Source organism: Chlamydomonas reinhardtii, chromosome 13 (genome assembly GCF_000002595.2).
Source record: "Chlamydomonas reinhardtii strain CC-503 cw92 mt+ chromosome 13, whole genome shotgun sequence".
Classification (NCBI taxonomy): Eukaryota; Viridiplantae; Chlorophyta; class Chlorophyceae; order Chlamydomonadales; family Chlamydomonadaceae; genus Chlamydomonas; species Chlamydomonas reinhardtii.
The window spans coordinates 402065-430053 of record NC_057016.1 but is presented as its reverse complement, the minus strand read 5'-3'; the positions used below and the strand labels follow the sequence as shown (position 1 = coordinate 430053).

The 27989-nt window shown below is 63.9% G+C and overlaps 5 protein-coding genes across 6 annotated transcripts; 1 reads left to right on the top strand and 4 right to left on the bottom strand.

The window, feature by feature from the left end:
• Positions 1–10: 10 nt before the first annotated feature.
• Positions 11–4375, top strand: CHLRE_13g564750v5 (uncharacterized protein). The gene is made up of 5 exons (XM_043069239.1): positions 11–359; positions 463–585; positions 726–1712; positions 1829–2225; positions 2425–4375. The coding sequence occupies exons 3-5, from the start codon at positions 789–791 to the stop codon at positions 3528–3530; spliced, it is 2427 nt and encodes an 808-aa protein (XP_042917214.1). The 5' UTR covers positions 11–359; positions 463–585; positions 726–788; the 3' UTR covers positions 3531–4375.
• A 1080-nt stretch (positions 4376–5455) lies between these two features.
• CHLRE_13g564700v5 (uncharacterized protein) lies at positions 5456–10520 on the bottom strand. The gene is made up of 3 exons (XM_001693367.3): positions 9929–10520; positions 9160–9820; positions 5456–8957 (listed from the first exon to the last, which is right to left on the bottom strand). Exons 2-3 carry the CDS (start codon positions 9764–9766, stop codon positions 6058–6060), a joined length of 3507 nt encoding a protein of 1168 aa, XP_001693419.2. The 5' UTR covers positions 9767–9820; positions 9929–10520; the 3' UTR covers positions 5456–6057.
• A 178-nt stretch (positions 10521–10698) lies between these two features.
• CHLRE_13g564650v5 (uncharacterized protein) lies at positions 10699–17990 on the bottom strand. Its single transcript, XM_043069238.1, has 15 exons — positions 17482–17990; positions 17104–17192; positions 16802–16913; positions 16150–16670; positions 15013–16042; positions 14771–14878; positions 14456–14631; positions 14010–14349; positions 13711–13770; positions 13362–13502; positions 12999–13109; positions 12722–12778; positions 12222–12322; positions 11988–12051; positions 10699–11805 (listed from the first exon to the last, which is right to left on the bottom strand). Exons 1-15 carry the CDS (start codon positions 17728–17730, stop codon positions 11731–11733), a joined length of 3234 nt encoding a protein of 1077 aa, XP_042917213.1. The 5' UTR covers positions 17731–17990; the 3' UTR covers positions 10699–11730.
• A 192-nt stretch (positions 17991–18182) lies between these two features.
• Positions 18183–23160, bottom strand: CHLRE_13g564583v5 (uncharacterized protein). 2 transcript variants are annotated; one of them, XM_043069237.1, is made up of 4 exons: positions 22846–23160; positions 22008–22533; positions 20769–21834; positions 18183–20651 (listed from the first exon to the last, which is right to left on the bottom strand). In XM_043069237.1, exons 2-4 carry the CDS (start codon positions 22517–22519, stop codon positions 19599–19601), a joined length of 2631 nt encoding a protein of 876 aa, XP_042917211.1. In that variant the 5' UTR covers positions 22520–22533; positions 22846–23160; the 3' UTR covers positions 18183–19598. The 2 variants fall into 2 exon arrangements, with proteins under 2 accessions (XP_042917211.1, XP_042917212.1); XM_043069236.1 differs by having other exon boundaries at positions 22008–23160.
• A 128-nt stretch (positions 23161–23288) lies between these two features.
• On the bottom strand, positions 23289–25880 carry CHLRE_13g564550v5 (uncharacterized protein). The gene is made up of 5 exons (XM_001693365.2): positions 25617–25880; positions 25462–25507; positions 25035–25088; positions 24734–24811; positions 23289–24217 (listed from the first exon to the last, which is right to left on the bottom strand). Exons 3-5 carry the CDS (start codon positions 25035–25037, stop codon positions 23969–23971), a joined length of 330 nt encoding a protein of 109 aa, XP_001693417.2. The 5' UTR covers positions 25038–25088; positions 25462–25507; positions 25617–25880; the 3' UTR covers positions 23289–23968.
• Positions 25881–27989: the final 2109 nt, after the last annotated feature.

The following is a 27989-nucleotide window of genomic DNA, read 5'->3' as shown; positions in this document are numbered from 1 at the left end:
GATCGTAGCTCAGCGAGCTAGTCTATGCACAAAGGCACTGCCGCTGCAGTTCACACGCAATGCAGCAGCTTTGCCACCAGTACATGCGTGGATTTTGTAGTTTTGGCTCGCGATGTAGATTTTCACACAACGTCGCGGATGGTCGCCACCAAATTGCTGGTCTTTCTTATGGGCCTCGAGGCGGGCAAAGTGGCTATAGCGAGCAGCAGCAATATCATGCAGGACGCACGGCCGCCCCGCATCCGCACCAGACCGCGCAGGCCCCGCAGGCGCGCGACTGGAGCGCAGCTGCGGCCCCAGTTGAGGCCTCGGCCTTGAATTTCCGGTTCATGTCGTGGAATGTGTTAGCCGATGAACTGGTGGGTGCACGGGTGCTGTCGGCACTTGCAGGGGAACAGGACACTCGCCAGCTCCGCGGACCCATCCATCCACTCCGTGTTTGTGCTGCCTCACCCGACGCAGGCTCACACGCATCGAGCGGAGCTTTACCCGCACACACAACCGCGGCATCTGGAATGGCCGTTCCGGCTAGCGGCTGTGGTGCGGCACGTAGCGGAGCTGCGGCCCGACGTGCTGTGCTTGCAGGTGCGAGCATGAACAACTTGTAGTCAGGCTTTCAGCACTGAGCCACCACAGCTCACGCTGCGCCCACCGGCACGCCCCTCACCGCCCAGCCCCCACGCCGCCTTTGCTCACGGGTGGGGTTTGGCTTCCTTCCTTCGCAGGAGGTGGACGACTGGGCAGGGCTGCAGCGGGCGCTGTCGGGGCTGGGGTATGAGGGCGTGCACATGCAGCGCACCGGCGGCCGCGGCGACGGCTGCGCCACCCTGTGGCTGCGGGACCGACTGTGCGTCGCCACCGCCGCCGCCGCGGGGCAGCAGCAGCTGCTACAGCCGCCGCCACAGCAACCACGGCAGCTACAGCCGCCGCTGCCGCAGCAGCAGCCACAGGTGGCCTCGGCTGCCAGCGCTGCTTCTGGAGTGGTGTCGGGGTCGGGGTCGGGGTCGGGGTCTGGCGGTGGCGTGTACAAGATCCGCATGTGTGACCACGACCTCCGGGACAATGTGGCGCTGCTGGTGCACCTGCGCCCGCTGACGCCGCGAGAGGCGCAGCAGCAGCAGGCACGGCGGCAGAAGCAGGAGCAACGACAAGAGGCGTCGCGCCGCCGCCGGCAGCAGCAGCGGCAGCCGGACGAACAGGACGGCAGTAGCGACATGGAAATCTCTGAGGGCGGCAGTAGCAGCACCAGCTCCGGAGGGGAGCAGGGGCAGTTTGTTGGGCAGGCGGCGGCGGCAGTAGCAGCAGCAGAGGCGCGGCGGGCCAAGCGGACCCGGGGCAGCTGTGAGGAAGAGGCGGGGGTGCTGCCCAGGTCGGCGGCGGAGGCTGCTGCAGCGGCGGCCATGTCGGCGCTACGGCCGTACTCAGCAAAACCTGGGGCTGTAGCAGCTGTAGCGGGCGTGACGGCAGCCGCGCATATGGGCAATGGGTCCAGAAGGGCAGTTGCGGCAGCGGCGGCGGTCAGTGTGGCGCTTGGTGGCTCACTGCAACAGCAACAGCAGCAGGCAGCCGGCAGGGGCTCGGCGGCGGCGCCAGCTCGGGGCGCCCACGCTGCCCACAGCTCTGAGCGCGGGGGCGACGGCGGGATGGACACGTCGGCAGGACCGGCGGACGCAGGCAGCCATGGCAGGGTGCTTCCGGAGCACATCAACCGGGTGAGGGCCAGGACCTGCCGTCACTCTGGGTACGGTTTTGGGTGGGGCATGTGTATCACCTGCGCAGCGTTGTTATAAGTGTTTGCCTGACCCAGACCACTAGTCACGACGCGCAGGGCTTCCTGGTTGCCAACACGCACGTGCTGTTCAACACCAAACGCGGCGACATCAAACTGGGCCAGCTGCGGGTCATTCTGAACGAGCTGGTGGCGGCGGCGGCGGCGGCGGCGGCCGGGGGCGCAGGTGCCGAAGCAGAAGCCGCCACCTCCGTCCCAACAGAATCCGGGGGCGCAACAGGCGTGCACAGGACGGGGGCGGATGCGGGCGAGGAGGGCGAGGAGGACGAGGAGGACTCGGGGCGGCGCGGGCGCGCGCCGCGCCTGGGGTCCACTGCGGCGCACCTGCCGTGTGTGTTTGCGGGCGACTTCAACACGGCGCCCGGCAGCGGGCTGTACCGCTACCTGCGCAGCGGGCGGCTGGAGCTGGCCGCAGAGGACCGCCGGGAGCTGTCAGGTGAGGGGGCGGGGTGGACGGCGGCGGCGGGGTGTAAAGGGGGAGGCTGCTGGTCGGCGTGGGAGCAGGCCGTATGGCTGATGCAGTGTCGCCGGGTCCGATGTCCCCCCTCGCGCTTCCCTGACACGTTCCAACACCCTTGTCCATCCCATACCGCCACCGATTATGCTGCCCTGCCTTCCCTTACACACACCCACAGGCCAGGTGGAGGGCTACGGCTACGCTTCACTACAGCGGGACATCCTCAACGGCCGCCGCCCGCGGCTGGAGCGATGGGCGCCCCCTCCCCAGCCCCCGCAGCAGCCCCCGGAGCAGCAGCAGCAGCAACAGGATCGGCAGGCTGAGCGGGCGGCGGGGCAGCAGGGCTCCGACAGCGACGGCGACGAAACGAGTGCCATTGAGCAATGGAGGCTACAGCAGCAGCAGCGGCAACAACAGCAGCAGCAGCAGCAGCAGCAGCGCCGCGGCGGGTACGGCGGAAGCGGCGGCGGTGGCCTTGGCGGGACTGCCGCGGGGGAATATGGAGGTGGTGGTGGTGGTGGAGGGAGAGCGGCGCCGCTGGTGCGCTGGGACCTTGAGGACCTAACGTATGCGATGGGGCAGCAGGCAGCAATGGAGGCGGTTGCAGCGGGCACGGCCGCCGTCGCTGCGCGGTATGGTACCGACAGCGCAGAAGGCGGCGGTTGGATGTTAGGCGCCGGGGGAGGCAGGCATGGCTGGGGCCGTGGCGGGGGCGGGGGAGGCGGGAGGGGGCGCGGCCGTGGCGGCGGCCAGGCAGGGCCGCCGCCGGGGTGGTGGGAGGCGGGCGGCGCGGCGGCGGCGGTGGTGTCTCACCCGCTGCAACTGCGCAGTGCCTACGCTGCAGCTGACGCCAGCGGCCGGGAACCGCTGTTCACCACGCTGCACCACCGGTATGTGGGCACAGTGGACTTCGTGTGGTTCACACCCGGTGCAGGGCCGCTGCAGCAGCAGGTGCTGCAGCCGCGGTCACAGGAGCAGCGGCAACGTTCAACAAGTCGGGATCGGAGGCAGGGGCGGTGGCAGGATCAGGCTTGCGGCCCGCACGGAGAGGCTATCGAGGCTGGGGCGAAGCAGAAGCAGCGGCGGCAGCGGTCTCGGCACAGGGGCGGCGACCTTGATGCGGAAGATGCGGCCGAGGTGGGGGAGCCCCGGAGTGACGGGTGGCGGCTGCAGCCGCTGCGTGTGCTGCTGCCGCCAGACCCGCTCGCGTTCCCGTACGGCATGCCTTGTGCGACTTGGCCCTCGGACCACGTGTCTCTTGTGGTGGACTTCCGCCTGTCTTGACGATGAGCGCTGTGTTGAACTTTGCAACTAAATGGCAGGCGCCATCACTGTTGTGTGTGTGAAGTGTGGCTGGTGATGTAGCTGGTGTAGGCGAAGGGGTCACTGCTGCTTGGGGTGGAGTCGTGTCTGGTGGTCCCCTAGAGGCTAAAGTCTTGAGCGTGCCGGACACATGACGGTGACCGGCGTATGGTGCGAGACTGCGAGTGCAGGTAGGACTGTTGGACACCGTCATGACGCGTGGCTGACCCGTTAGAGTTCACTGAACCGGAGGGATGCAGAGTATGTCGCTACCGCCCAGCAGCTGGGCACGCGATGTGGTCCGGAGCTACTAATTTGGGCTAGCCTGGGTGCAGGGGGGGCAGTAGGATGTCGCCCCAGGGGGCAGGGGCGGCAGTAGGATGTCGCCCCAGGGGGCAGGGGCGGCAGTAGGATGTCGCCCCAGGGGGCAGGGGCGGCAGTAGGATGTCGCCCCGGGGGGCAGGGGCGGCAGTAGGATGTCGCCCCAGGGGGCAGGGACGGCAGAAGGATGTCGCCCGGATGGACTAAGGATTGCGCCCGCTCGCACTTCAGATGGCACCCAGACGCATTAGGGATGACACTCATGGGGATCACTGCACACTTGCGGATCGTTTGCGTGGCGGGCGAATGGTTCATGCGGACTGTTTGCGTGGCCACCACTCCGTCTTTCGATCACTTGATATCTTCTACAATGACGATGTCCGAAGTCTAGGTAGTCCCGTAAGTCCCGGCTGAGCTCGTTTCACCATTTACTGCCTGGACTGCAATATAGTAACAAGACTTCAGCTAAACGGATACATTAGGCGCTCCTGTAAAACTTTTTATGTCACCCTGGCGGTGTGGAGGTGTTTTCGCTTGAAGGAGCCATTGGCTCCTGGCCCTGCCCCAGCCCAACCCGTCGCCCGGGAACGATCTCGCAAACTGCATGTTATGTTTAGTCTGTTTCATTACGCATGCAAGCCGTCTCTGGCCATTTGTCCCAGCAGAAGTAGGTTTTTCATGGAGAAGTGGCTCAGGAAATGGCTTCAGCCTTCAGGCCTTTGCACCCCAGCCCTGTCTAGGTCCATAGCTTGGGCAATGAACTTAATACGAATGGGCGGTCCTGTAGCCGGGTCAGTTTGGCATGCACGACGCCACATGGTCCTAACCCCACAGAACCCCACGCCGCCCCACGCCCCCAAAACGAGTCGACACCCGCCGGGCCACCCGTGCGTGCGTGATCCAATGATTCCGTGATGGGTTTTGCGTATGATATCATGCGATAACAACGAGTGACAGTTCTTATCGGGGATCAGTTGGGCGGTGCAGGCAAGTTGTGGGCACGAGAATAGTTTACTTCAGCAGTACTTTGACAGTATGCTGGCGTTAACTACTGCAATCGACTAGACGTTGTGGGAATGAAGGATATCAGCACGCCGCCCGGCCAGGATGTGGCTGCCGCCCGGCCAGGATGTGGATGTCGCCCCGGCAGGATGTGGATGTCGCCCCGCCAGGATGTGGATGTCGCCCGGCCGGAATTGCGCCCCTGCCCCCACGGAAGCTATAACCTATGGCAGCCGGACCGCCGAGGGATAGCTCGCGGCTTAGGATGTGTGCCCAGGCCCCTGTCGCTGGATTTGTTCCGCGAGCCTGGTCTGCATCCCTCTGACTGGACCCGTTAGAGTTCACTGCATGTGTTGTGGCGGTTAGGCTGTTGGACTCTCTTGACGAATGCTGAGCTGCCGTGAATGTCTACGGTGTCATCGAGCCAGTAAGCCCTTGTGCCAGAGCCAATAGTGCCTAGGGTATCTGCTAGCTTGCAAGGGGGTGCAAGACTCACTTCCTTTACCGGTATACAAGTGTATGGAGCTAGTTTTGTTGTTGGAAGCTTTGCAGGACATCGATTGGACACACAGCGCACCTCGTGGTGCGGATAATTGTTACAATGCTACGGCAATATCTCGTTCTATCGCTGACAAGCTGCCACGTCAATGCCTACGCGGCGCCGTCACCTCTTGTCTCCAGACACCCCTCTGCCGCATCGAGGCTGAACGAGGCAGCCCCATGCTTGGCGTGGCAACAATAAGTTACTCATGTTGGTCTCCATTACTGTCCTTACCTATAAGTGCACAGCGGTGTGCAATCAATGAACCGTACCGAGTTACGGTCGTGAAACTAACACGACTCTTATGGCTAAGAATGAGAGGAGACGAAGGAGGGCAGTATCGCAACCTCCTCCAAGCAACAATCAAAGGGGGCACCGGCAGATGGCGCCTGGGCTAGCGGAAAGTTTGTCAGGAGTTGTGCTGCGGCATGCAGTCTCGGGAGAATGTCAGGTGCACAATCGGCTCCCTGCTATTTGCCAGACGCCTGACCTAAATCGCCCCATACAGCTACGGCGTGTTGAATGAAAGAATCCGCCGAAAAATCCGAAATAAGCAATGCCTAACACAGCGCCCTCCCGGCCCTGCCCCGGCTGTCGAAACCGTCCGAAACCACCTGCCGCCAAGCTCTGCGGTCGTGCCTTTCCTCAAAATGCACTGCTCGTGCCGCTGCCGCCGTCGCTGCACACAGCGCCCTTCTCCCGGGCAGCAGCTGCCGTTGAGTCCACGGCTGCCACGCCAGCGCCCACGCGCGCCACCGCCGCTGCCTCGGCATCCATCCCGCTACTCGCGCCACCTGCAGCAACCCCACGTTCCCCACCAGACGAACGGTCGCGATGCTGCTGCTGCTGCTGCTGCTGCTGCTGCTGCTGCTGCTGGTTGCCAAAGTCGCCAGCGGCCTCGTCTCGATGGATACTTCGCTCGCTGCCTGCACCGCCCACGCTGCCCAAGCACGCACCCACGACTGCGCCCGCGGTCGAGCCAAGGTCCATGCGGCGCAGCGGCGGCAACGCGCCATCATCCTCAGCAGCAGCAGCATGAGCAGCGCCCGCGTCCGCGGTGGAGTGGCAGCGCTGCGCCTGCTGCGGCTGGCCGCCCGCCTCCCCGGCTGAGGCCACGGGCGTGTTTGGCGGCGAGGCCGTCGCGCCGCACGTCGCACTGGCAGTGAAGCCCGCAGCCGCCATGCCCGCCCCACCACCATCACCACCACGAGCCGCCGCCGCCGCCGCCACCGCCGCCGCGGCCGTGCCGCCAACCGCTGGGCCACCGGGCGCGATGACGGCTGTGGGAGCCAGGCCGCCACCACCGCTGCTGCGCGCGTCACGCATGGACATCATGGCCCGGTACAGCCGCGCATTCTCAATGCGCTGCGCCTGCAGCTGCGCCTGCAGCGCGCCCTGCTGCTCCAGCACCGCGCCCAGCTCGTCCATGAGGCGCTCCTCGTGCGCCTTGCGCTGCCGCACCGCGCCCACCGCCTTGGCCAACAGCCCCAGCAGCTGCTCGCGACTGCTGTCACGCAGGAGCTCCGGCAGCCGGGCGTCGTCGTGGGCCATGAGGCTGCGCAGGCTCAGCACCACCGTGCTAGTGCCGTTGCCGCCGGCGTCAGCTGTAGCAGGAGCGGAGTCGCTTAGCGGCTGGAGCTGGGCCTGAGGCGCCGCTGCCAGAACGGCCTGCGCCGCAGCAGCGGTCTCGGCGGCGGGGGCGTCCTGCTGCGCCTGCTGCGCCTCAGTCTTGGCGGTGTCATTGGGAGGAGCGGGAGATGCCCTTGAGGCGGCGGCGGCGGCGGCAGCCAGCAGGGGCGCGATGCCCTGCAGGCTCAGCGAAGGAAGCGGCGGCAGCGAGGACTGCTCGCGAGGCGAGGCCGACGCCGCCAGGGGCTGCTCGTGCGATTGAGGTTGACGGTACTGCCGCTGGGGCTGCTCGTGCTGACCGCTGCACTGCGAGGGCGCCGGCGACTGCCGCTGGCGCGGCGGCGTCGCTGGGAGGCTGCGCGCCGCACTGCCGCCTGAAGACTGGCCGGCGGCGGCCGCAGCGGCCATTGCAGGGTTGAAGGCGGAGGCGTTGGCGAAGGGAGACACCACGGAGCGGCGGGCAGCGGGGTCTGCCATGCCGGAGGCCGTTGCGGCGGCGGGGGCAGGCTGGTATGGGAAAGTGTGCTGGGTTTGCGACTGGGAGTGCGACTTGGAATGGGCACTGTCAGGCTGCTGCTGCTGCTGGGTGGCAGGCGGCATCTGCGGATGGTAGTAGCTGCTGCCGGCGGCAGCTGCTGCTGCGGCGGCGGCTGCGGCATTGCCACCAGTGGACGGGCCGCGGGGCGAAATGTGCACAACCGCCGCGCCATCGGAAAAGGGGTTCGAGCTAAGCAGCTGTTGCGGCAGGCTGACGGCACCGCCCGCCGCCGCCTGGGAGAAGGGTGGCATACCGCTGCCGCCATGAGGGTTCTTGCCGTTGCTGTTCACATGCCCATACGCTGGCATGTTGTTGCCGCAGCCCTCCGGGGCGCCTAGGCCCCCGCTGGGCAGGGCGGCGCTGCCCAGGCGGAAGGTGAATGCCTCATCGCGCGCCGACTCGTGCGTGCGCAGTGACCCGGGGTCAGCACTGCCGCTTCCAAAGCGCTTGACCGCGCCACTGCCGCTGCTGGGCCCGAGGCGGTCGGCGGCGTGCAGCTGCGGAGGCGGCGGCAGAGCCAGCGGCGGAGGGTGGCACGGCAGGCCGTGGAGCTGCTGCATGTACGACGAGGCCGGCGGCGGCCCGGAGATGCAGCCGCCGCCGCCGCCGTCAGAGGAGTGGCGGGCGCTGCCGCCGGCGCTGCCGCCGCCGTCACCGGTGCCGCCGCGAGAGGTTGTCGTGACTATGGGAGCGCGAGGCGGCCTGCCGAAGCCACCGCCGCCGCCGCTGCCTAGGGCGGCCGTTCCCATGCCATTGCCACTGCCGCGGCCGCCGCTGGTGACGGGCGCGCCGCCCCCGCTACCTGTCGTGACGGTGGTGATGACTGGCGGGCCGGCGAGCGGCAGCGGCGCCGGCGAGCGCTGCGGCCTGTGCTCGGAGTTGTGGCTGGCGGGCAGGGGGCTGCCGCCGCCGGCGCGGAAGGCCGCGCCCGCGGCGGCCGCGACGGCGGCGGCGGCCGCGATCTGCTGCAGCGGCGCCGCCAGGCCCAGTGCGCTCAGGTGCGACAGCTGCGGCAGCAGCGACGACAGCGCCGCCAGCTGCTGCTGCGCCGTGGCGGTGCTGGAGGCGAAGCCTCCGGCGCCCCCCGTTGCACCGGCGCGGCCGCTGCCGCCACCGCCCAAGCCGCCAGCGCCGCCGCCGTTGCCGACTAAGCCGCCGCCGCCGTCGTCGTTGGTCTTGGCCTTCTTGCGGGCGCGGTAGGTGCGGAAGTATTCCCGGATCGAGCCCACGGAGCGCAGGCACTTGGCATGCGTGCGCGTCTCCTCCAGCGTCGGCGCGTCTTCACCCCAGCAGGACGCCGCGTTGGCGTTGTACCACTCCGCCACCACCTCGCCGCCGGGGCGCTTGCCAGTGCGCTCCAGCTCGGTCCGCCACCAGTCTGTAGGCGTAGCGGGCAGGTTGCAGAGGAATGGTCATCGAGCTGAGACCAGAGATGTATTTGAGTAGGTGACTGAGGGTTTAGAGAAGCTAGCAAGGGGCGCGGGGTTCAAGGCTCGTCCCTTTCTGCCGAGCACCGTACGCAGAGCCTGGCAGATCCAGAACTACCGCCTTCAGCCATTAAAGCCATGCGCATGACTTACCGTTGAATTGCGCCCAGAATTGCACGGGGCGGCGGCTGCTGCCGCCGCGCTTGCCCGCCGACGCGCCGCCACCGTATGACAGGTCGGCGCCGCCGCCGTCGGTGGCGGGGCTGGCATTGCGCTGGCGGGCCCAGTCCGCAGCCCCGCCACTGCTGCTTGGAGGTGTCTGAGTCATGTGTATGGGGCCGGCGGTGCCGCTGAAGAAGCGCGGTGAGCCTGGCAGTGGGGAGCCCGGGCTGCGGGCCGCACCGCCGATGCCGGCGCTACCCCCCGAGCCAGCGCTATGGGCGCCCGGGCGCTCTGCCAGCATGTCGATGCGTGGCAGCGCCAGTGAGCGACCGGCCAGGAAGGCGGCGTGTGGGGATCCGGGTATGTCGCCACGGAAACCGGCGCGAATCTGCATGGGCTCATCCTCCCCCTCGCTTTCGTCGCCCAGCATGTTGTGCTCCTCCCCCGACATGTCCGCGTTGGCGCTAGCATACAGCTGTTGCTGGTATGACTGCGAGAAGTGCGGTTGCGGCTGCTGGTTTGGAGCCACGGAGCCCTTGCGAGAGAGCACGTGGGCTGTGTACGCGAGGCGCGTTAGGGAGTCCATGGCGTCGGCCATCCGTGCGTGGGTGAAGGCTCGTCGACGGCAGGCCTCAACAGCACATGACCCCGCCTGCATTATGCAATAACAGCTGTTAGTATGCGCCTTGCATTGCGAGAGACGACACGCGACACGCGCAACCACCCGCAACGGCGCTTGCCCATGCCAGTCCTCCCTCACCGTCGGAAGTCCTAAGCTAGCGCTTGAGTAGCACCCAGTAACTTATTTACTGCCCAGCGGCAGCCGTCACCTTCTGGGCAACGGCAAAGTTTGGCTTGCTACTGTCTGTCGCGGAATTGCCGTGGCAAAGCGACCGCGCGCTGCGGCAGCTGCTGGCTCTGAAGCCTTTTAAATATAAGGCACCTGAGAAATCCGGGCGACAATAAAAGGCTTCCCCACAACCGCAAGGGTTCGATTCTTGGCGATATCTTGTCTATGTCTCTGCGCCAATACAGGCTTTGATAAACAGACAACCAGTCTAGAAGGGCTGTGCGTGATGAATAAGACAGTAACTACTTGGTATGTGCCGCGAGAGCCCAAGCAAAAAATTGTACGGACTGGAGACCGGTAGCGCCGGTAGCGTCGCGTGCACGCGTGAGGCCAGGTTGTATTGTTGATTGCTTACCATAGTAATAGGTTTAACATTGTTAGCGAGCTGAGGCGCGTCGGTAAACCAGTTGGGCTCTAGGGATGCCCACGCCATTTTTCGACACGAGGACTGGCCCACGAGCAAAAGGGTGTTCAGGAGTTGCGAACTTACGACATGCCGATGTCGTACTATGGCTGTAGTATACATTGTTTGGAAATAGCACTAGGCGGGACTGCGGGGCTAGGGACAAGGCGTGGGGGTGGCTGGGGAGCCGGTGGGCGTGCCACCCCTTGCCACCGTGCCGCCATGCCGCAGCCGCTTACGGGGCCTGGCCAAGTGACTGGACTGGCAGGAATGCAGTAAAATTATGGAAGTGCACATCACGAGCTTACCTTAATAAATGTCACATGCTGTGCATAGAGTGCTGTATGCCTGTATCACAGGGCACAGGTGATGCACTGATGCATGTTTGTTATGTCGTCTTGATCGGGCGAGTCAAGTCTTCGCCTGCATCCGTGAAATCGAATCCTCCTCACTCGAACCCCTCAACCACTCCGCTTTCCACATGCATGGCTAACCCACCTGCATACACAACATATACGCACGCATGCACGTGTCTGTATACTCCACGTCAGCCGTGCCTTCCGGTTGCGGTCGGCTACGGCATGTATCAAGTGGCTTACGCAAATACCAGTAAGCTGCCCTTTGCTTGCCCGCGCGGGCTGTCTAGGGCCCGCCAGGCCCCCCCTGGCGCATGTGACGAGGGGCTTCGAACGCCCAGCCGCGTTTATGCACACTGACAGTGGCCTCGTTTCCTTGAGCATCATCTTCGGTAACCGGCCATTAGGCCGCTCACAAGGACAGCGGGCCGCACATGGGCGCCCCTGCCCCCTGGGGCGGCGCTCAGCCCCGGGGTGCGTCTGAGACATGGCCGGGACCCGACAGCGGCTGCCGCGGCTGACACCACACACCGCCATGACAGTGGTGCGAGACAAGGTGGCGCTCGACAGGACAGCGCGCCTGCTGCGGCCCTTGGTCCGACCTCGCCCCTCCAGCCAGCCAGCCGCACGGCCTAACACGACACACGGCACCCGCACTCTTCGGGCCGGATGTGCGTACCATACCTACAACTGCAAGCTGCATCCCTTTGTAACCTCACAAAATTCAAGCCTCCCTCTTGGGCATCTTGGCCTCCCTTCCTCACACGCGTTACTTAAATCAAATTGGCGAGCGTCACAACGCCTCCCCTGCACCCCCAGTCATACTGTCCAGCCGTTGGGCTCACTCACAACACAGCCGCGGTCAGCCGGGGGCGGTGTGGCCAGTTGGCCTCCCGTCACAGGCGCCAATGCGTACCAAAGCAACCACCTCGCTTATTCGGTCCCACAGCGGCTCAGTGTACATACTTGTTCGCGATGGCAAGCACCACAATGCCGACACCCGTCATGAGGAGCCAGAAGTACATGTACTGCAGGACAGCGGGTGATGTACGGCAGGGCAGGAGTGGTGAGGTCAATTATGGTAGTTGTTTGACTGCTGGGTCCGTTCGCAGCGAGAAGGTGTTAACTTGTGTGGGTGCTACACATACGGTACTGTGTCATTGGATAATTACCCATGCTAGGACCGCCCGGACATGCCGTCCCCACTCACCCCCAGCTGCCAGTGCAGCTCCGGAAGGTTGTCAAAGTTTGTGCCGTACACGCCGGCCAGGAACCTGCGGCCACTCACAACAAGCTACTTACACACAATACAAGTTTGCGTGCGCATTGGCGTACAGGGCTTCTGGGGTCCCACCCGCCGTGGCAAGCTGCTCACGGCATGCTGCATGCACGGCACACAAGCGAGCGCATTGCACGACGTCCTAGGATTGCAGGGCACACGCACGTGATTGGCAGGAAGACGGTGGAGATGATGGACAGCACGCGCATGCTGTTGTTGGAGCGGTGCGCGATCAGATTGAAGACCAGGTCAGTCAGCTGCGAGGCCTGCGCACAGCATATGAACAAACAGGAACCCCGAGGTCGCTGCTCGCTCCATAGAAAGGAGCGTGCGCGTGGATGTGCATGCAGGGCAGTGCTCATGGAAGGGCATGTCGTCCCATGTCATGGGCTTCAGTCACAAAGACGGGCGCGGTAATGCATTTACATGCTTTAAACCTCGATGTACGGTAAGCGTGCGCGAACTCCATGGACGAGCCGGGCAAGTGAGAGCCTCGCAGAACACTTCATTGCGTGCATTGCAAGGGACAAGCACGACGCACCCGATGCAGCATGAGGCGTGAGCCTGAGCTGTAGCACCCCTTGGGCCATGCATCCTGACAAATGCAGTTGTGCAGACGCACTTAACACGTGCGCACGCATGCAGAAGAGCCCGCCGTAACCCACCTGAGTACCGAGAGAGTCGATCTCGTCGCTGATGCCCCGCACCTGCTCCACCAGCGCCTGCATGTTGCATGAGGGCACCCCATGTGATTGTGTGAGAAGGCGTGTGGGCGCGCCACCCCAGGCCGGGCACTCCCGCTAGTGTGTCTCTGATTACCATCATGTCAAAGCTGCCCTTCCTGACGGAGTGGCGGCGCGTGACTGCGTCTTCCATCATCCATTCAGCGACGCAACCGGCCCTTACGGAGCTGCACAGAGCGCCAAGCACACAGCTCCGTACCTTGATCTTAGCCTGCGTGTTGGCGCTTAGCTGCATGGGTGCGTCCGTGAGCGTGCCACTGTCGTCCTTGGCGTCCTTGGTGGTCAGCAGGCGGAGCACCGTGATGGTGGCCTGGGGTGAGGAAGGCGTGGGATCTGGGTGACTGGCTCTGTGTTGGGACATGCTGCAAGATCTCCCTGCCAGCCATCTGCCTGCTCGACAGCCGTATGCATGTGACCCTTTCCACATACAACCCTTCGCACATGAGACCCTTCGCGCATGCCAAGCCCCGTTCGCCCACTCCCCCTAGATAGCCTTAGGGCCCTCAACCCTCCCTTCCCACGCCCCCTGCGCCCCTCCCCGCCTGCCTCCTCCTCCCTTCACCTTGAACCTCCTATCCAGCAGCTGCAGGTCTGTGCTCATGACGTGCAGCTGCTCGGTGGCGGTGGCGGACAGGTTGCCGGAGCGCACTCGCCGCTCGAACTCCGACAGCTGCGCGTAGAAGTCCCGGACCACGTCGTAGGCCTGGGGGAGGGGCAGGGGCAGGCCAACACGTGCGACTCGGGCGAGGTGGAGGAGGAGGGGCTTGCTTCAGTGCTAGGGCGCAGCTCGGCAGCACGGCCTTGCATTGCCTGACTGCACCTTGCACTGTCGCAACCTCCCGCCCACGCCACGCCACGCCACCACCCGCCCACGCCACGCCACGCCACGCCACCCCTGGTCACACCCGCACCTGGTCCACCGCCCCACGCATGATGAGGTACAGCAGGTAGCCGGCGTCACTGCGCCGAACCTGCAAGGGGGAAAGGGAGGGGATAGTAGCCGTCAGTAGCCGTCCATGGGGGAGGGCACGTAGGGATGGGGGCATGTTTGTGAGGCAAGCACATTGCGGTGAGGGCGCATACGGCATACATCGCATCCCCACCCTCGTCCATGCACATTCATACCACCGAGTGCTCCTGCCCGCGTACACAGCATTCTGTGCAATCGTCTCCCACGTGCACTCCGACGCGCGCCGTGCCTTACACGTACCTCGCTAAGGAGCGAGTGCGGCGCGCCGGCGACCGTGCTCGTGCTGATTCGGTTCAGCAGTTGCGGTGTGAGCCCCGAAGGCACTCCACCACGCCCTCCTGCATCCGCGCCCACACCCGGCGGGTGCGGCGGCAACGCCGTTCCTGTTCCTCCTGCAGTAACGCCCGTTGCTGCTGTTGCAACTGCGACCGCTGACTTCGGTGTCTCGGCCGCTGACTTGGTACTGTGATGACCGCTTTTTGTGTGCGAGAAGCTAGCCGCTGTCGCCGCGGCCGCCACTGCAGCGGCCGCTGCGGCCGCCGCGGCCGTGCTGCCGGTGGCGCCCGAGGTGATCTGTCGCCTGTGGAGTACGCACCGTATCCAGACCGTGAGCAGCCGTGAGCAGGTAGGGGCTCCTAAGCATCAGTTTTCCACGCCTTGACCAGAAGGCATGAATAGTGCCTTACCAGAGGCGGTAGGTGACCGAGCGGCCGCTGTAGTGGAACACGGAGATAAGCGTCACGCCGCGCGCGCCAGTCCCATGACCACCACCACCACCACCACCGCCAGCCGCGATTGCCGGACCGGCGGCAACCGGCAGGTTCGGCGGTGCATGGGGAGTCGCGCCGTGCACCGCTTTATCCTGCGGCAGAGTACCGCCCGAACACCGTATACCTCACATTCCCACGCAACACGCATGCGGCTACTGCCAGCATGCTGTCGAACAGATTGCAGTTCAAGGCACCGCAGCCGTACAGGCACAGGTGCCATACGCTGCCTACCTGCACCAGCATCAGCACCAGCGGCTCCTCCACCCAGCGTTTCTCGTAGCGATACTCGTCATCGCGGCTGCGGCGAACTCCCATGAGACGCTGCCACAGACCCGCGTCCTGCACGCAGAACACCAAATAGCGCATTGGCGATTGCAAAAAAAGGAAAGGCCAAGACTTCGCACGCACGCTTTGCTGCCACGGCCTACGGCAATGTGATTCAGGTATGCCCTGCAAGACCCTTCTTCCCGCACCTTCCTCCCGCGGCTCGGAGGCCGCCCGCAGCGGCACAGCCCCCGCAGCCACCTCAGCCAGGCCTCCAGGCTGCGCGGGCTGTCCGTCTCCACGCCCACATCCGCCACGGAGCCGCCGGAAGCCACGGAGCCCCAGCCCTGCAGCTCGCTGCTGCGCCGCTGGCCGCCGTGGCCGTGGTGGTGGACGTGGCCAGGGTGGTGCTGCGGGTGCCCGATGGAGCTGACGCCAACGTCGCCACTGCCAACCGCGACGCCCACGTCCACGCCCACGCCCACGCCGCCAGCACCGTGATGCCGGCCGGCCGCGGTGCCAGTGCCTGTGTCCACCAGCGTCGCAGGAGCCGCTCCTGCCGACGCCCCCGTGACCAAAGCCGCACCTGCTGCGCCGGCAAGCGGACCGCGGGTGCCCGCGGCCGTAGCAGTCACATGTGTGGTTGCAGCACCCGCCCTGGTTGCGGTAGGTGCGGCCGCGGCGCCTAGGTCTGTGAGGCCCGCGTGCCCGCCATCCCCCGAGCTGGCACCGACGTGTCCGGCAGTAGCAGCAGCAGCTGCAGGGTCCACGCCTGCTGCTGCAAAAGACATGAGCGGATTCTGGGCGAAGACTGAGGTCGATGCCGGGGCTAACGGCCGTGCCAGCAAAGCCTGGGCACCGGTGTTGCCTGCCGTGCTGGCTGCTTCTGCCGCCGATGCTACTGCGGCTGCCGCGGGGTCGGACGCTAACGGCGCCTCCACGCCCTCCGCCACAGGCATGCCGCCAAACCCGCCGCCGCTGGGACGCATGGCCGCGGCGATGGTCGCCTCAAGCGCCCGTGAGACTGCATTGCTGGCTGGGCCACCGGCTGCCTCCACCTTCACGCGCGCTCCATGGACGGTGGGGCCGGCGGCGGCAGCTGCGATAGGTGCCGGCGCCGGGTCGAGCTCCGCACGCGCCGCGGCCGCCGCCGCCTGCTGCTGCTGGATGGTCGAGCGGAGCAGCAGCCGCGTGCGGAGGCCGATCATGGGCATGGATATGTACAAGATGCCGTCGGACCTGTTGCCGTGTAGGTTTGACATGTGGCATGTTTGTGCAGCATCGCACACAAGCCCGGATCAAATAAATTGCCCGCAACGCACATGTTGCACTCCCAAGGGACCCACCCATAGTATTCCGTCTTAATGCGGCGATGTGGGTCCTCTAGCTGAGGCTCCTCCTCCTTTTCGATCCGTCCCCACCGCCACCAGGCCCCACAGCCGGCCGCGCCAGAGCCCCCGCTGCCGCCTCCGCCATCAGTACCGCCGCCGCCAATGCCATCACCGGCATTGCCGCCGCCGTACACCCCACCCGATTTCTCCCAAGATCCGCTGCCCAGCTGTGAGCTGCGACTGAGCAACTGCGCAGGGGCGTTGCGGGACCTGCGCCCCATCAACCCGCTTCGCGCCGTGGCACGTCCGCGCGGCATCGACGTGCCGCTGGCCCACGTCCCATCGAAGCCCCCCGCGCCCCCTGGTGCGGGCCCCGGGTCGCTGCTGCCTCCTCCGCTGCCTCCTACTCCGCTGCCCGCTCCGAAGTTCTCCAGCACCTCGGTGTTCTCCACCCCCAGCAGGTCGCTGACCAGCAGCGGCGGCAGGTTGTAGCGCCCAGCCAGCGCCTTGACCAGGTCCCAGGCAAAGCCCTCCGCCTGGTGGAAAGCAGGCAGGGTCCGAGGCCAGGGAAAAGGCATGAACGCGCCAAAACACCATCACCAACGCGCGCCCTGCCTTTGCCCATCCCCTGTTGCCCTCAGTATCCACGCCCGCTGGCCGTGCGCACCTTGACCCATCGTATCTGCGGCTCCAGCAGGCTGAGCACGGGGCGGGGCATGTCCAGGAAGCCCCGCAGAGCGCGCATGCCCGTGGCCCCGTCCGAGTAGTTGGACCAGCGCCTGCGCAGGAGGAGGGCCGGGCAGATGCGAAACAACATGGGCCGCGCCGCAGCGCATGCAAAGGTCGGGCCGGTCCGTGGACAGCCGCCCTTGCAACATGCAAGGAATTGAAGGCAATGGCATTATTATATTGCATGCGCGTAACCGGACCCCACTGCCCTGCCCACTGCCCTGCTGCAGCAATACTCACACAAGGCGGGGACGCGCCGCAGTGAGGCAGTAGTCCACCACCTGCACCTCCACACGCCCGCGGTACTCGCGACGCAGCTTGCGCTCCACCTGCATGGCGGCGTGGGTTTGGGGGAGGCGGGGGAGGGCATTCTGACGGAAAGGGGATGACGGAAGTGGGGACAATGAGGCACACATGTAGTAGCAGCATAGCCCGCGTCCGTCCATACGTCGCTATTTGTGCATGAATGGGCAGCACCGTTACAAAACCCTTTGACAGGTCGTGGGCCCCGTCGCCACGCGTGGTCAGCCACCGACACCGCCAACCGTTGACACGCATGCGTTACGCACCAGACATACCCAATACTCTGATCTCCGCCCCCACCCCTGCCCCTCCTACCTGAGGTGGAAGCGTCTTTCCTCCTCGTAGGTCGACCTCAATGTATGCGCCAGAGCCAAAGTCGCCAGCAAAACCTAGTCGCGCCAATTCGAGGACATGGGCGTACGCTCGCCGCCAGCGGCTGACCACGAGAGCTCGCCTCTCTCGTGCTTCGCGCAGTTCCTCGTCATCACTGTCCTCGCTCTGTGCCTCCGCTGCCTCGCCAACAACGGTGACGGTGTTGAGGTCACAGCGCTGCGAGCTACCCATTGTTGAAACGCGCAACATGTTGCATTAGGGTTATGCCTTCAAGGTGTTTCTGGTTCAGAAAGCCAACACTGCTTAGAAGCACTGAGCACTGAGCAACGACAGCGCGGTCGGGCGCGAAGTCAAAGCCGAAAGCTTTGCTATAAACCAATTCCGAAAAGCCTTCACCTCGGCATGCTTCTCATTTTCTTTGTTTGCCCGGCTTCAGAGAGCTTGGTATCGCACCGCTGGTTGCACGTCTGATTGGCACCGACGGCAAATAGACAATAAAAGGGATGGGTGATACCGTGGTATTCTTAGACCTCTTCTTGGTCAATTGCGTGGACGTTAACCGTGGATCCCGGACGACAGCTGACTCGCGAACCGTGGCGGCCCGTCGCATGCTTCTCTCACAACTTTATGACATTGTTTGCCGGCCGCTGCTAGGCCACAACACGGGACAGCACGAGTGGGCAGCTGAAGTATGCTTACATGTATCACAGACCGGAACCGGCGCACATGGCGGCGTTATGCTAAGGCACATCCGGGGCCCCCTAGCCAATGTCACTTTCAGTAACAAACTGCAACGCGCTAGCCTCGCTCTAGCTATGGGGGCAGGCCCTTGTGGGGCTAGGTGGGGCGGGGCGCACAAAGGTTCCCGAAAGCCTCACGGCACACACACTGGCAACCCGTGCTGGCAACCTCCTGTGCTTGCAATCAACATCGTTCAAACGGTGAATAGCCTTGACCAGGCGCATGCTGGTGATGCACGAAGCAGGGCACGAAGTGTAATTGGCAGGGGGGTGCCAGGCGTCCAGCCGCTGCCACGAACAGCGGGGCATGTTCATGTAGTGTCACAACTTCCCGCACAATTTTCCCAGGCCGCTGCGTTTTCAGCAGGGGTCTGCGTCTGCATGCATTCCCTGTAGATGCCAGCACTATGTAACCGCACCCTAATGCTGCTGGAAAGCTGCGACACGTGTTGACCCGCATCACCGCATGCATGCATGGGAATGGTCAAGCATAAGGACAAGCGGCCTTGAAAGCTAACTCCGGAGAGTCCCATCCATTTGGGTCCCGGATACAGGTTGCAAGTTGCCACGGACAGCCACGGATGCACCTCGGCAAGACTTATTCCCCCATCCACCCAGGGGGACCCGGATACAAATGCAGTGCATCCAGGTCTGGCCAGCAGTAAGTACAAAAAATGCAGGATCCATGCGCGGAGGTAACTACGCACTCAAACACAGATAACGCCCCTCGTGCGAAGGATCACAATGTTCACGATAAGGAACATGTTAGATAGGCTCTTCATCAGCGCAGCCCATCAGAGGGCATATCTTAAAAGCACACGACTGCTCCTGCTATCACAGACGCGACCTAAGATGCGCGTGTGCAACCCCCGCCGGCCCAGCAAAAAAGGTTACCCGTTGCACCGTACCCGTTGCATCTTGGTTCCCCCAGCCACATTGTTCATGATCATTTCTTGCGTTACTTGGTGTCACCCCTCACACCTTCTTGTAGTTGTAGGCGGCGGCGTACGCGGAGTAGGCTGTGTCATCGGTAGCCCTATTACTGCTCCGTTGCCGCTGCCGCCCTCGCCGGTGCCGCCCTGGCTGGCTGCCATTCACGCAGCCCGATAACAAATGCAGCAACACCCGCCCCATCGCGGTGCCCACACTGTTATGCAGCAGCTGCTACAGCTGCTGCTGCTGCTGCTCCTGCTGCCGGTCCAGGAAGCGCTGCAGTGCGTGGCGGCCGGCGATCACGCCGGCGGCCAGGCCACTGAGCTCCGCAGCGCCGTGGTGGGGAGCCGGCGGGACAGTGCTGCTCCGCCCGACCCCAGCCGCAGGGGCAGCATGCGCGGCCCGATGACACCACGGCAGCGCCGGCTACGGCTGCCCCTGCGGCGGCGACGCTGGTGCTGGTGGCAGGACCGACCGCGGCTGCTGCCGCGGTGGAGACATGTCCCTGCTGCTTTGCGGAGAGGCACACCAGCCCTGCTGGCGACCAGTGCCCATTGCGTGATGTGCCGCCGGACCCGCTGCTGGCGCAACGTGTGCTGCCGGCCCTGCAGCTTGCGTACGTGGAGGCCCCAAGGGGGCAGCCATCCCCGCCGCCGCAACGGCACGGACGTACCCATAGCATGCGGCGTGTTGCAGCTTCGCCTCATTGTTTGCGGCTGTCAGCTGCGCCTTGCGCTGCTCGCGCGACCGGCGTAGCAGATCCATTGAGCTCAGGACCTCGACACTCGCGGCGCTTGCGGGCCGCGGCGCCGGCGGCGGCGCCGGCAGCGAAGAGAGCGCGTTTGCCTCGAGGGAGGCTGTGGCTGTGACGCAGGTGGTCGCAGTAGTGGAAGGCGAGGTGCCGCCAGTGGTGGCCGAAAGGGAGGGGGAGCGCCGCCGCTTCGGCGGCGGCAGCAGATCGGCCGCGGCCGCCTGCTGCTGCAGCGGCTGTTGCGGTTGCGGTGCCGCTGCAGCTGGGGGCGGCCGCCGAGAGGTCGCACACCTTGTCTCCACTTCCGCGAGGTCAGGCGGTGGTGGCGGCGAAGCCTTCAACGCTTCAGCGCTGGCGGCGAGGGCGGCCATGAGGGCGCGCAGCGCATCCTCTTTTGTGGTGACCTGTGGCCCGGCGGGCCCATCCTCTGAGCACGGCTGCAGCTGCGGTCCTTCAGCTTCCTCTCTGCCATAACCAGACTGAGGCAACCTCGGCGCCGTTGCGTTAGTGTCTTTCGCTACAGGGGCCGGCGGCCGCGCCACCTCCCGCTCCTCCGACCGCTGATGTTGCTCCACCACCCCCAGCTTTGATGTGGCCGGGGCCGCGAGCATGTACAGACCCTTGCCACTGCCACAGTGTACCGCCCTATCCTCTCGCATCAGCCGCAGCTGTTGCCGCTGCGGTAGATGATGATCGCGCTGCTGCTGCGGTGGCGGTGGCCGCGGCGACTGCAGCGGAGGTTAGGGAACAGCAGTTTACTAAAGCTCAAGGAAGCATAACTGCCGGCAGCACACGCGCGCGCGACAACGCACAAAGCCGCCTGCGGAGCATGCGCCCTACCTCACCTGCTCCTGGTTCTCGAACGGCTTGCGAGACACCGTGCCCTTGCTCTGAAGCAGCAGCTCCACTGCCGGCAGCGCGGCGCTTGCAGCGCCCATCGGCCATGGCGGCGACGGCAATGCAGCTGCGGCCGGTGGGCAGCTTAAGCCGGCAGAAGTACCAGCAGCAATAGTTTCTGCTGGCGACAGGCGTCCCCGTGTCTGTTCACGGCTGCTGGGGTGCAGTCCAAGCTCATGCTGCCTCTGCTGGCGGTGGTGCTGGTGATGATGTCCCTGGTGCTGGTGATCTTGGGACCGCCGGTGGAACGCTGCACCGCCAGCCACGTGTGGCACATCCGCATGAAAGCTGTGGTGAGGACTCGGCGGGTCGTGGACACCCTGCTGGCTCCAGCAGGGGCGGCCGCTACTGGTGGCGGCGGCACCCCAGCTTGTTACCGCCCCGCTAATGTTGCTATCGGCCCGCGCTTCTACTGATGCAATGTTGGCGTGGGATGCTGCAGAGCCGCACCCGCTGCGGCCGGCGGGCGTGTCTGCCGCCGCCGCCGCATGCTGTCTGCACGATGCGCCCACGCCACCTGCAAAGCCGTGCGCCTGCAACCTGCCGCTGGCAGCTGCTGCTGCTGCTGCTGCCGCCCGCGGTGACCCGTCGTGACTCGGCGACCCACCCCACAGCTCCTGCTGCTGAGGGCGCAGACGCGGCCGGTTTTGCACGGCGGTGGCCTCAGGCGAGAACTGCAACAGCGGGTCACTCGGAGCGCTTGGTGTCCGTGCCACGCCACCGCGTGCGGCCGGCGGCGAGTAGTGCATGCGCGAGCTGCCGCCACTGCCACACGGGCTGTCTGCCGCTGCCTGTGCTAGCGGCAAGGACGGCTGGTGGCGGACTTGCTGCGGCGATTGCTTGTGCCCCATGCCCGCCGGCCATTCCCACCGCTGCTGGTCAGCGTTGGCTACAGTACAGAACTGGGCGGGATGGGAGCACCTGAGCGGCTCATGCAGCGGCGGTGTTTCTTGCCACTGGGACCGCTGCCGAGGTGCAAAGCACCCCGCGGTCGCGTCGCCCTCGCTCCGCGGTCTGCGTGTACACACGCAAGATCATTATCAATCCTTGATGCGGGCACATGACCGCTCCACAGTTGGCAATGTGCCCTAGTCGGCATACCAGGCATCGGTTATGTTCACAGTGGCAGTCACCGCCGCACAAGCCAAACACACGTGCGCCCCAGCAGCAGTTCAAACGACACGCACCGCTTGCCGCATGGCGACGCGGGCAGCTCTTGATCACCGACCGCACCCGCCGCCACTGCGCACCCAAGGCTGCTGGGAAACTGGTGCGAGTGGGGCATAGCACCGCGTGGCTGCGCTGTGTGTCCCGGGTGCGTGGTTGCTGAATGGGCACGATAGCAGGCGCCATCGCTGGTCCCAGACACGCCCCCGGGCAGAGACCCTATGAGGGCCAGCAATTCGGCTGTTGCAACCCGGCCCAGCGGGCCAGGCAGTAGCATGCGGCTGCGGCTGCCACCGGCGTCCGTGCCGTCAACACACGCGACCGCCGCCGCGCCAGCGTTGTGCCATCGGCGCTGATCGCCCTGCGTCGTGTCTGCTGCGGCAGGGACACCGTCACAGGGGTCGGCGCCGCGAGTCACAGGCAGGAAGCCTATGTGGGGTGACAGAACTCCGCCCGACCGCGAAACTGCGGCGCCGCTGTTCGTCCGGCTACCGGCGCGTCCCTCAGCCGTGCAGCTGTGACCGTGATGCATTCGAACCTGGATACCTTCCATGCAAGAAGTTTTCCCGTCAGCGACAATCAGGCAAGCGGACACAAGAGCGGACACGGCCAGCGACACACGGCCAGCGACACACGTACCGAGCATCAAGCGCAGCTCAGCTACCGGACAGCTTTGTCCTTGGTATTTGTTCTAATGAGTGAAGCGACCAGCGCCCGTTCAAAACCAGTGAGTGAAGATTGCCCGAGAATTGCACCCCTTCGTTCGCACTGAAGCCGTGATAATTGAGGTATTGCGTAGAGATCCGCGCTGAGCATGCATGTTAAGCGGCCATCATAGACCAACGACGCGAGCCTCACCTTGCCCGGGCCCGACTGTAGAACCAGCCTTAGGAACTACCACGCCGGCATCCGAGCTGCTCTATACACACAACCAGGTTGACAGTGCACGGAAGCCTGACAACTAGTTGCGCCGAGCGCTCACTGCTGCAATCTGCGCTGGAGCTCGCCGACCGTCGACCGCCCTTTAATTTGCCTAGTAAGGTCCGAGTGTTCAGTCGTTATACTACCTACCACAGACTCTTCGGCCTAGGCCTCCTTGCAGAGACCATTCCAGCCAACTGTTTTACTGTCGCAACACGCGAGTCTTAAATGCATCGGCAACGGATACAATATTTTAGGCTTAAGAATATGAGTAGCTCGTCTGTAGTTTTGCATGAGTGCAGGTTTACCGGGTGTGGATGTGTGTGACGGACGGGCACTTTATTCGTGATTGGGTCGTGCATCTGGATTGGAAATAATGGACGAAGTGTTACCTAGATGATATAATACCTCTGCTAAGTTTCCAGGCAGTCACTCTGTTCCCACACCACTTGTCCCACTTGGTCCACACCCAGGTCAGCAGGTCGAGTCCCCAATGGTAGGGCGCCGCACACAACAACGCATTATGGCTCAGGCAACTTCTAGTTCTAGGAGCAAAATCCCCATGCGAGTACCGCCCAGAGCTAAGCGCCGCCACCATCCATGAGCCGCTTTCCTCTGGCCCGCGCACTGACGTGTCTGCCACGCAAACATGCTACCCTGTGTCCTTGTCCGCCCTGTCGTAAGCCGTAAGATTGCACGGTAAACCGTCCGTGTGCAGGGATGATTCCACGCCCATATCTCAGACGGCCTGTATCCCAACTCGTGCTTCAAGGCCTATCACACTGCCTGCTCCTGGTTCCATAGCGGCCCCAAACGGAACTCGTTGTCTACATCCCTCTGACCTCTGGAACCATACGTGGCCACTCTGCCCTACCCGCCCCGCACCAAGCCGCACACGTTAAGCCTCGCTCGTCACAATCCACATCTCCCCACACGCTACCACCCCCACCCTCCGCCCTGCACCCCACCCTTGCTAATACGGTAGTCGACTATCGGTCGGTTCCGGGAAGTGCCCACCAACCCAACCAACCCTTGCCTCCTCCACGTGCTCGCCGTCACCTCATGCGTCTTCCTCCTCGCCGCCCTCCCCTCCTTCCCCTTCCCCTTCCCCTGCCGCGCCCGCTCCCTGCTCCTGCTCATCCTCCTCCACCGGCCGGGCAATGCGTGCCTCCACCGCCGCCAGCACTGCCTCCACGCCCGCCTCCCCCAGGCGCGCCTCGCAGTCCGCCACCACCAGGTGAACCTCCACGGGGGTGCGCGGCGCCAGGTTCGCCAGCTGCAGCAGCTCGCTGCGCGTGAGGCGGTAGGCCTGCGGTGGTGAGTGGGCGTGAGAGTGGAGGGTACGAAGGAGTGAGGCACGGATGCCAGGGCATGGCATGGCAGGGGTGATAGCGTAGTTGACGAGGGGTAGGCGTAGGGAGTGCAGGCAAGAAAGGCCGAACCGGGTCCAGAGAGCGGTGTGGTCAGCAGCCGTGTATGGGCAGCAGACGTCCCGGGGCGCCTAGCACCAAATGCGTCGCGGACTGAACCCTGACTCCCTCCAGCGCTGCACCGACGGGCGCGCTGGCATGCAGCGAATGGCCACCAGCAACCCCAATCCATGGCTTCCCACCATAAGCTATGGGCTATGGCTGTGAAGTTTTCAAATCCTTGGCCACAAACCGCCTGTCACCTTGGCTCTTTGAAGCAGGTCTGAGCCCGCTCACGCTGGTCTCTCGCTCTGCCGAGTGCACCCGCCCACATGCCCTTGCGCCCCATCCCAACTTTAACCAAGTTTCTCCCAGTACCTCCCCGTACCCAGTCCCCACAAGTCAGTCAGCCGTACCTGCAGCGCATCAAAAAACTGCTGCAGCTGCTCCGAGCTCAGCGGCAGCACCGGCTGCGAAGAAAGGTACTGGAATGCCTGTGAATTGTGTAGTATTGATAGGGGCACACCGGAGCACGCCCGGTCTTAATACTTCTGCGTAATGAGCGCTCCAGATTGCCAGCGCGGGCAGCCGGGCACGCAATTGGACCTGTTTACCAATGTACAGCTCGGCACCATTTCGCGTTGTGTCACATGCTACGCGGCACAACCGCCGCTTGCCATTCCGTTAATGAAAACCGCAAGCTGTGCCGGCTCTCACCATCCGTTCTGAGGGGAGGGCCCGGCCTCTCCCCGCCCCCCGTTCCGTCAGGACCTGTGGGTAGCGTGGAAGCAGTAGCAGTAGCTTGTTAGGCCTGAGGTGCGGCGCTATGATAGCCTGGCAAGCGGAGACACCGCAGCGTCAGGTTCGCTGCCTGCCGCGTTGCATGATGTGGGCACATGCAACCTGACGGGGAAACCACCTACGTAGCCCAGCCCCCACGGCTGGTGGCTCAGTAAAGGCTGAACGCGCTGTTGATGTCCCCAGTATCCTACCTCATAGAGCTACAACTGCGCATCACTGGGAAGCATAGTACAACCTCCGAGTGGAGCCCCCCCCCCCGCCCCGCCGCTCCCGCACACATGCCCCACAGCCCACAGCAAGACGCAGAACAACACTTAGCATACTGCCCCGCGCAATGCATTACCTGGAGCACTTCACTGTTGCACACTGTGGACACATTTGGCTGCAAGCTGCAGGAAGCGCGCGTGGGATGCGGGAGTTGTCCGGGGAAAAGTCGTCAAGGGCACGCTTTCAAGGCCAAGACCAAGACCTGCACTTACTACCCCTGCATATACTCACAGCTTCATTCCAGGCCGTTTTCTCAAGCCACAGGTGTCCGCAAGCGCTCAGACTCAGAGGCTCTCGTGGCCGCCAAAGTTTTACCAATGGAGCAAAACCAGGATTCCGTTTATACAGCAAGCATGAGTAGCTAACACGCGAAATGCTGGAGGCTATGAAACTCGCTTTCAAGACGCAGAAGGTTTGTGCAAGTTCTAACTTGAGGATGTTGCTTGGAGTGCTGGAGCGTCAATTGTTACAGTATACTGTAAGTCTGTTACAATGTTATGGAAAATTGATGGCTTTGTGGCAGACGGGCCGAGGCGAAGAATGCACTCCCCGTTTCGCCATGCGTGAGGTTTCACGCGTCGACTGGGTCACAACATCCTGTTTACTAATTTTATAATCAATAAACGAGGCGAGAGCCGTTCGTGCGGCGTTGCAGGCCGACAGTACATTCCCCAGTCGCAAACAGCCAAACAAGCCCAGTTGATTGCGCCTGTTGCATAAATGACATAAGCCGTGGCTTTCCTTTGCAGCGCAATATCCCCGAGCGTCGACACGCCACGGGCAGCGGCGGGGTGTTGGCGGGAGGAGTCACAGGGGAGTCTGGGACGCCTGAAGCCCGGCGTCGCCACGCCGTGGGGGCTCCGCTGGCGCGCCGGCGCTGCAGCACACGGGCAGCAACGTCGGCGGCTCGTCGCATTTGCTCACCAGCAAGGCGCATGTGAGATATCGAATGTTCATAGGAAGCCCAAGGGTGTTGATAACGCAGCATGACGTGTTGGGTGGCGAATGTCCGTGTGTTCCTATCGCGGGTGGCAAATGTCCGTGTGTTCCTATCGCCCATGCCCACCCCATTCACTCCGTCTTTGATGGGCGGCTACTATCCCCTTCTTTTATCTTACAGGTTCGGCGCAGCGACGCCGGCTACCTGCTGTACCTCATCATGCGTGGGGCGGTGGACCAGGTGCGGGTGGGACCAGGGGTGACGTGGCGTGGCGTGGCGTGGGCGGGAGGTTGCGGCAATGCATGCAGAATTGCATGTGAATACAATCACTGCATATTGCAGGAATGAGCGTGGCTTTGGCTGTCGATATCAGATTACGGTGCGCATCTTCAGCACTAGAGGTAGTGCATGTCAAGCATCTTCGGTATCAGTGCATGCGTGGGGCATCTGCAGAGTGAATGCTGCTGGATGCAGTGCTTTTGAGGGAAGGAGAGACGTAGGGTAGCCCATAAGCCAGGCCTCCCATGCATTGACCCGGGTACCCGTTTTATTTATGTTTACGCGGATGATTAAAGCTGCAGCAAGCGACTTGGGGGTTCCCCCTCTTGTGCGATGCGGGTGTGTCGGGGGTGGGGGCTGCCCTGGCGGCGGGGGCCTTCGTGTGCACCTTGGCCCGCTTGTGGTCGCTGAAATGGGAGAATCATCATAAGGAAGCACTGTGGCGTGTGGCCGCCAACGCTTGCTGGGCGTTTCCACGGCATGCTAGCGAGCGGGCGCGAGGCGTTACTGTTGACCCGTGTTGGGCGTGTGGGGTTGACATGCAGGGTGGGGACCGGCGTCACTGGTTTTGGGACTGCACTGTTGCGCTGTCACTTCGGGAAAGTATGGGGATGGCTATGGGTTTCCTGCCGGAGGAGGCTCTAAGTGCCTTCTCTCGTGAGGAGTTGTGGTTAGTGCGCCCGCCTGCGGGGATTGCGCCACCTGTGTGGGATGTGGTGTGTCTCGCTGCTATGTCTGCCCTGGACTTTGGTCGGCAGCGTGTGGTTATGGCCGGGTTGGCGGCGCGAGCGAAGCTGCCGTCGGCCCGGGTGCTGAGCATTGGACTTGCCGTCGTAGCTGACTTCTGGGGTCGTCTCCAGACGTTTGTGACTTTGGGTATCTGGCCAAAGGGTTGGGACGCTGTGCCGTTTGCGCATCCCTTCATATCTCGGGCTGTTGGTGACGGCATGGTTTTGCGCTTGCCGTATGACGCTGATTCCCCGCCCCCCTCGCCGTGAGAGGTTGTGCGTGGTTGGTGGCTCTGTGTGTGGGAAGGATGCACGTGTGGGTGACCGTTCTAGTACCTGGACGCTTGCGCCCTGGTTAGTGCGTGCGCTGTGCGTGTGTCCTGTGGCCTAGACGTTTCCCGGCACTCCTGTGCCTAGGCTTGTGGCGCTGAGGCACAGCGGTGGGGCTCTGGCGGGTTGAGGCTTGGCTAGGACTCACTGTGCGCGGAGTCACACGGACTTTGCCCGCGGGAGGGTTTGCAGCAAAGTTGGGGTTGGTGGAGTCAAGTTGGGCCCTGATAGCATGTGATGGCTCGGCGTCTTCGGGTGCTGGGACTGTCCCCTCTGTAACATCCGCATCCATTGGCCAGCTTGCGTGACGCAAACAGTGCGGTTATG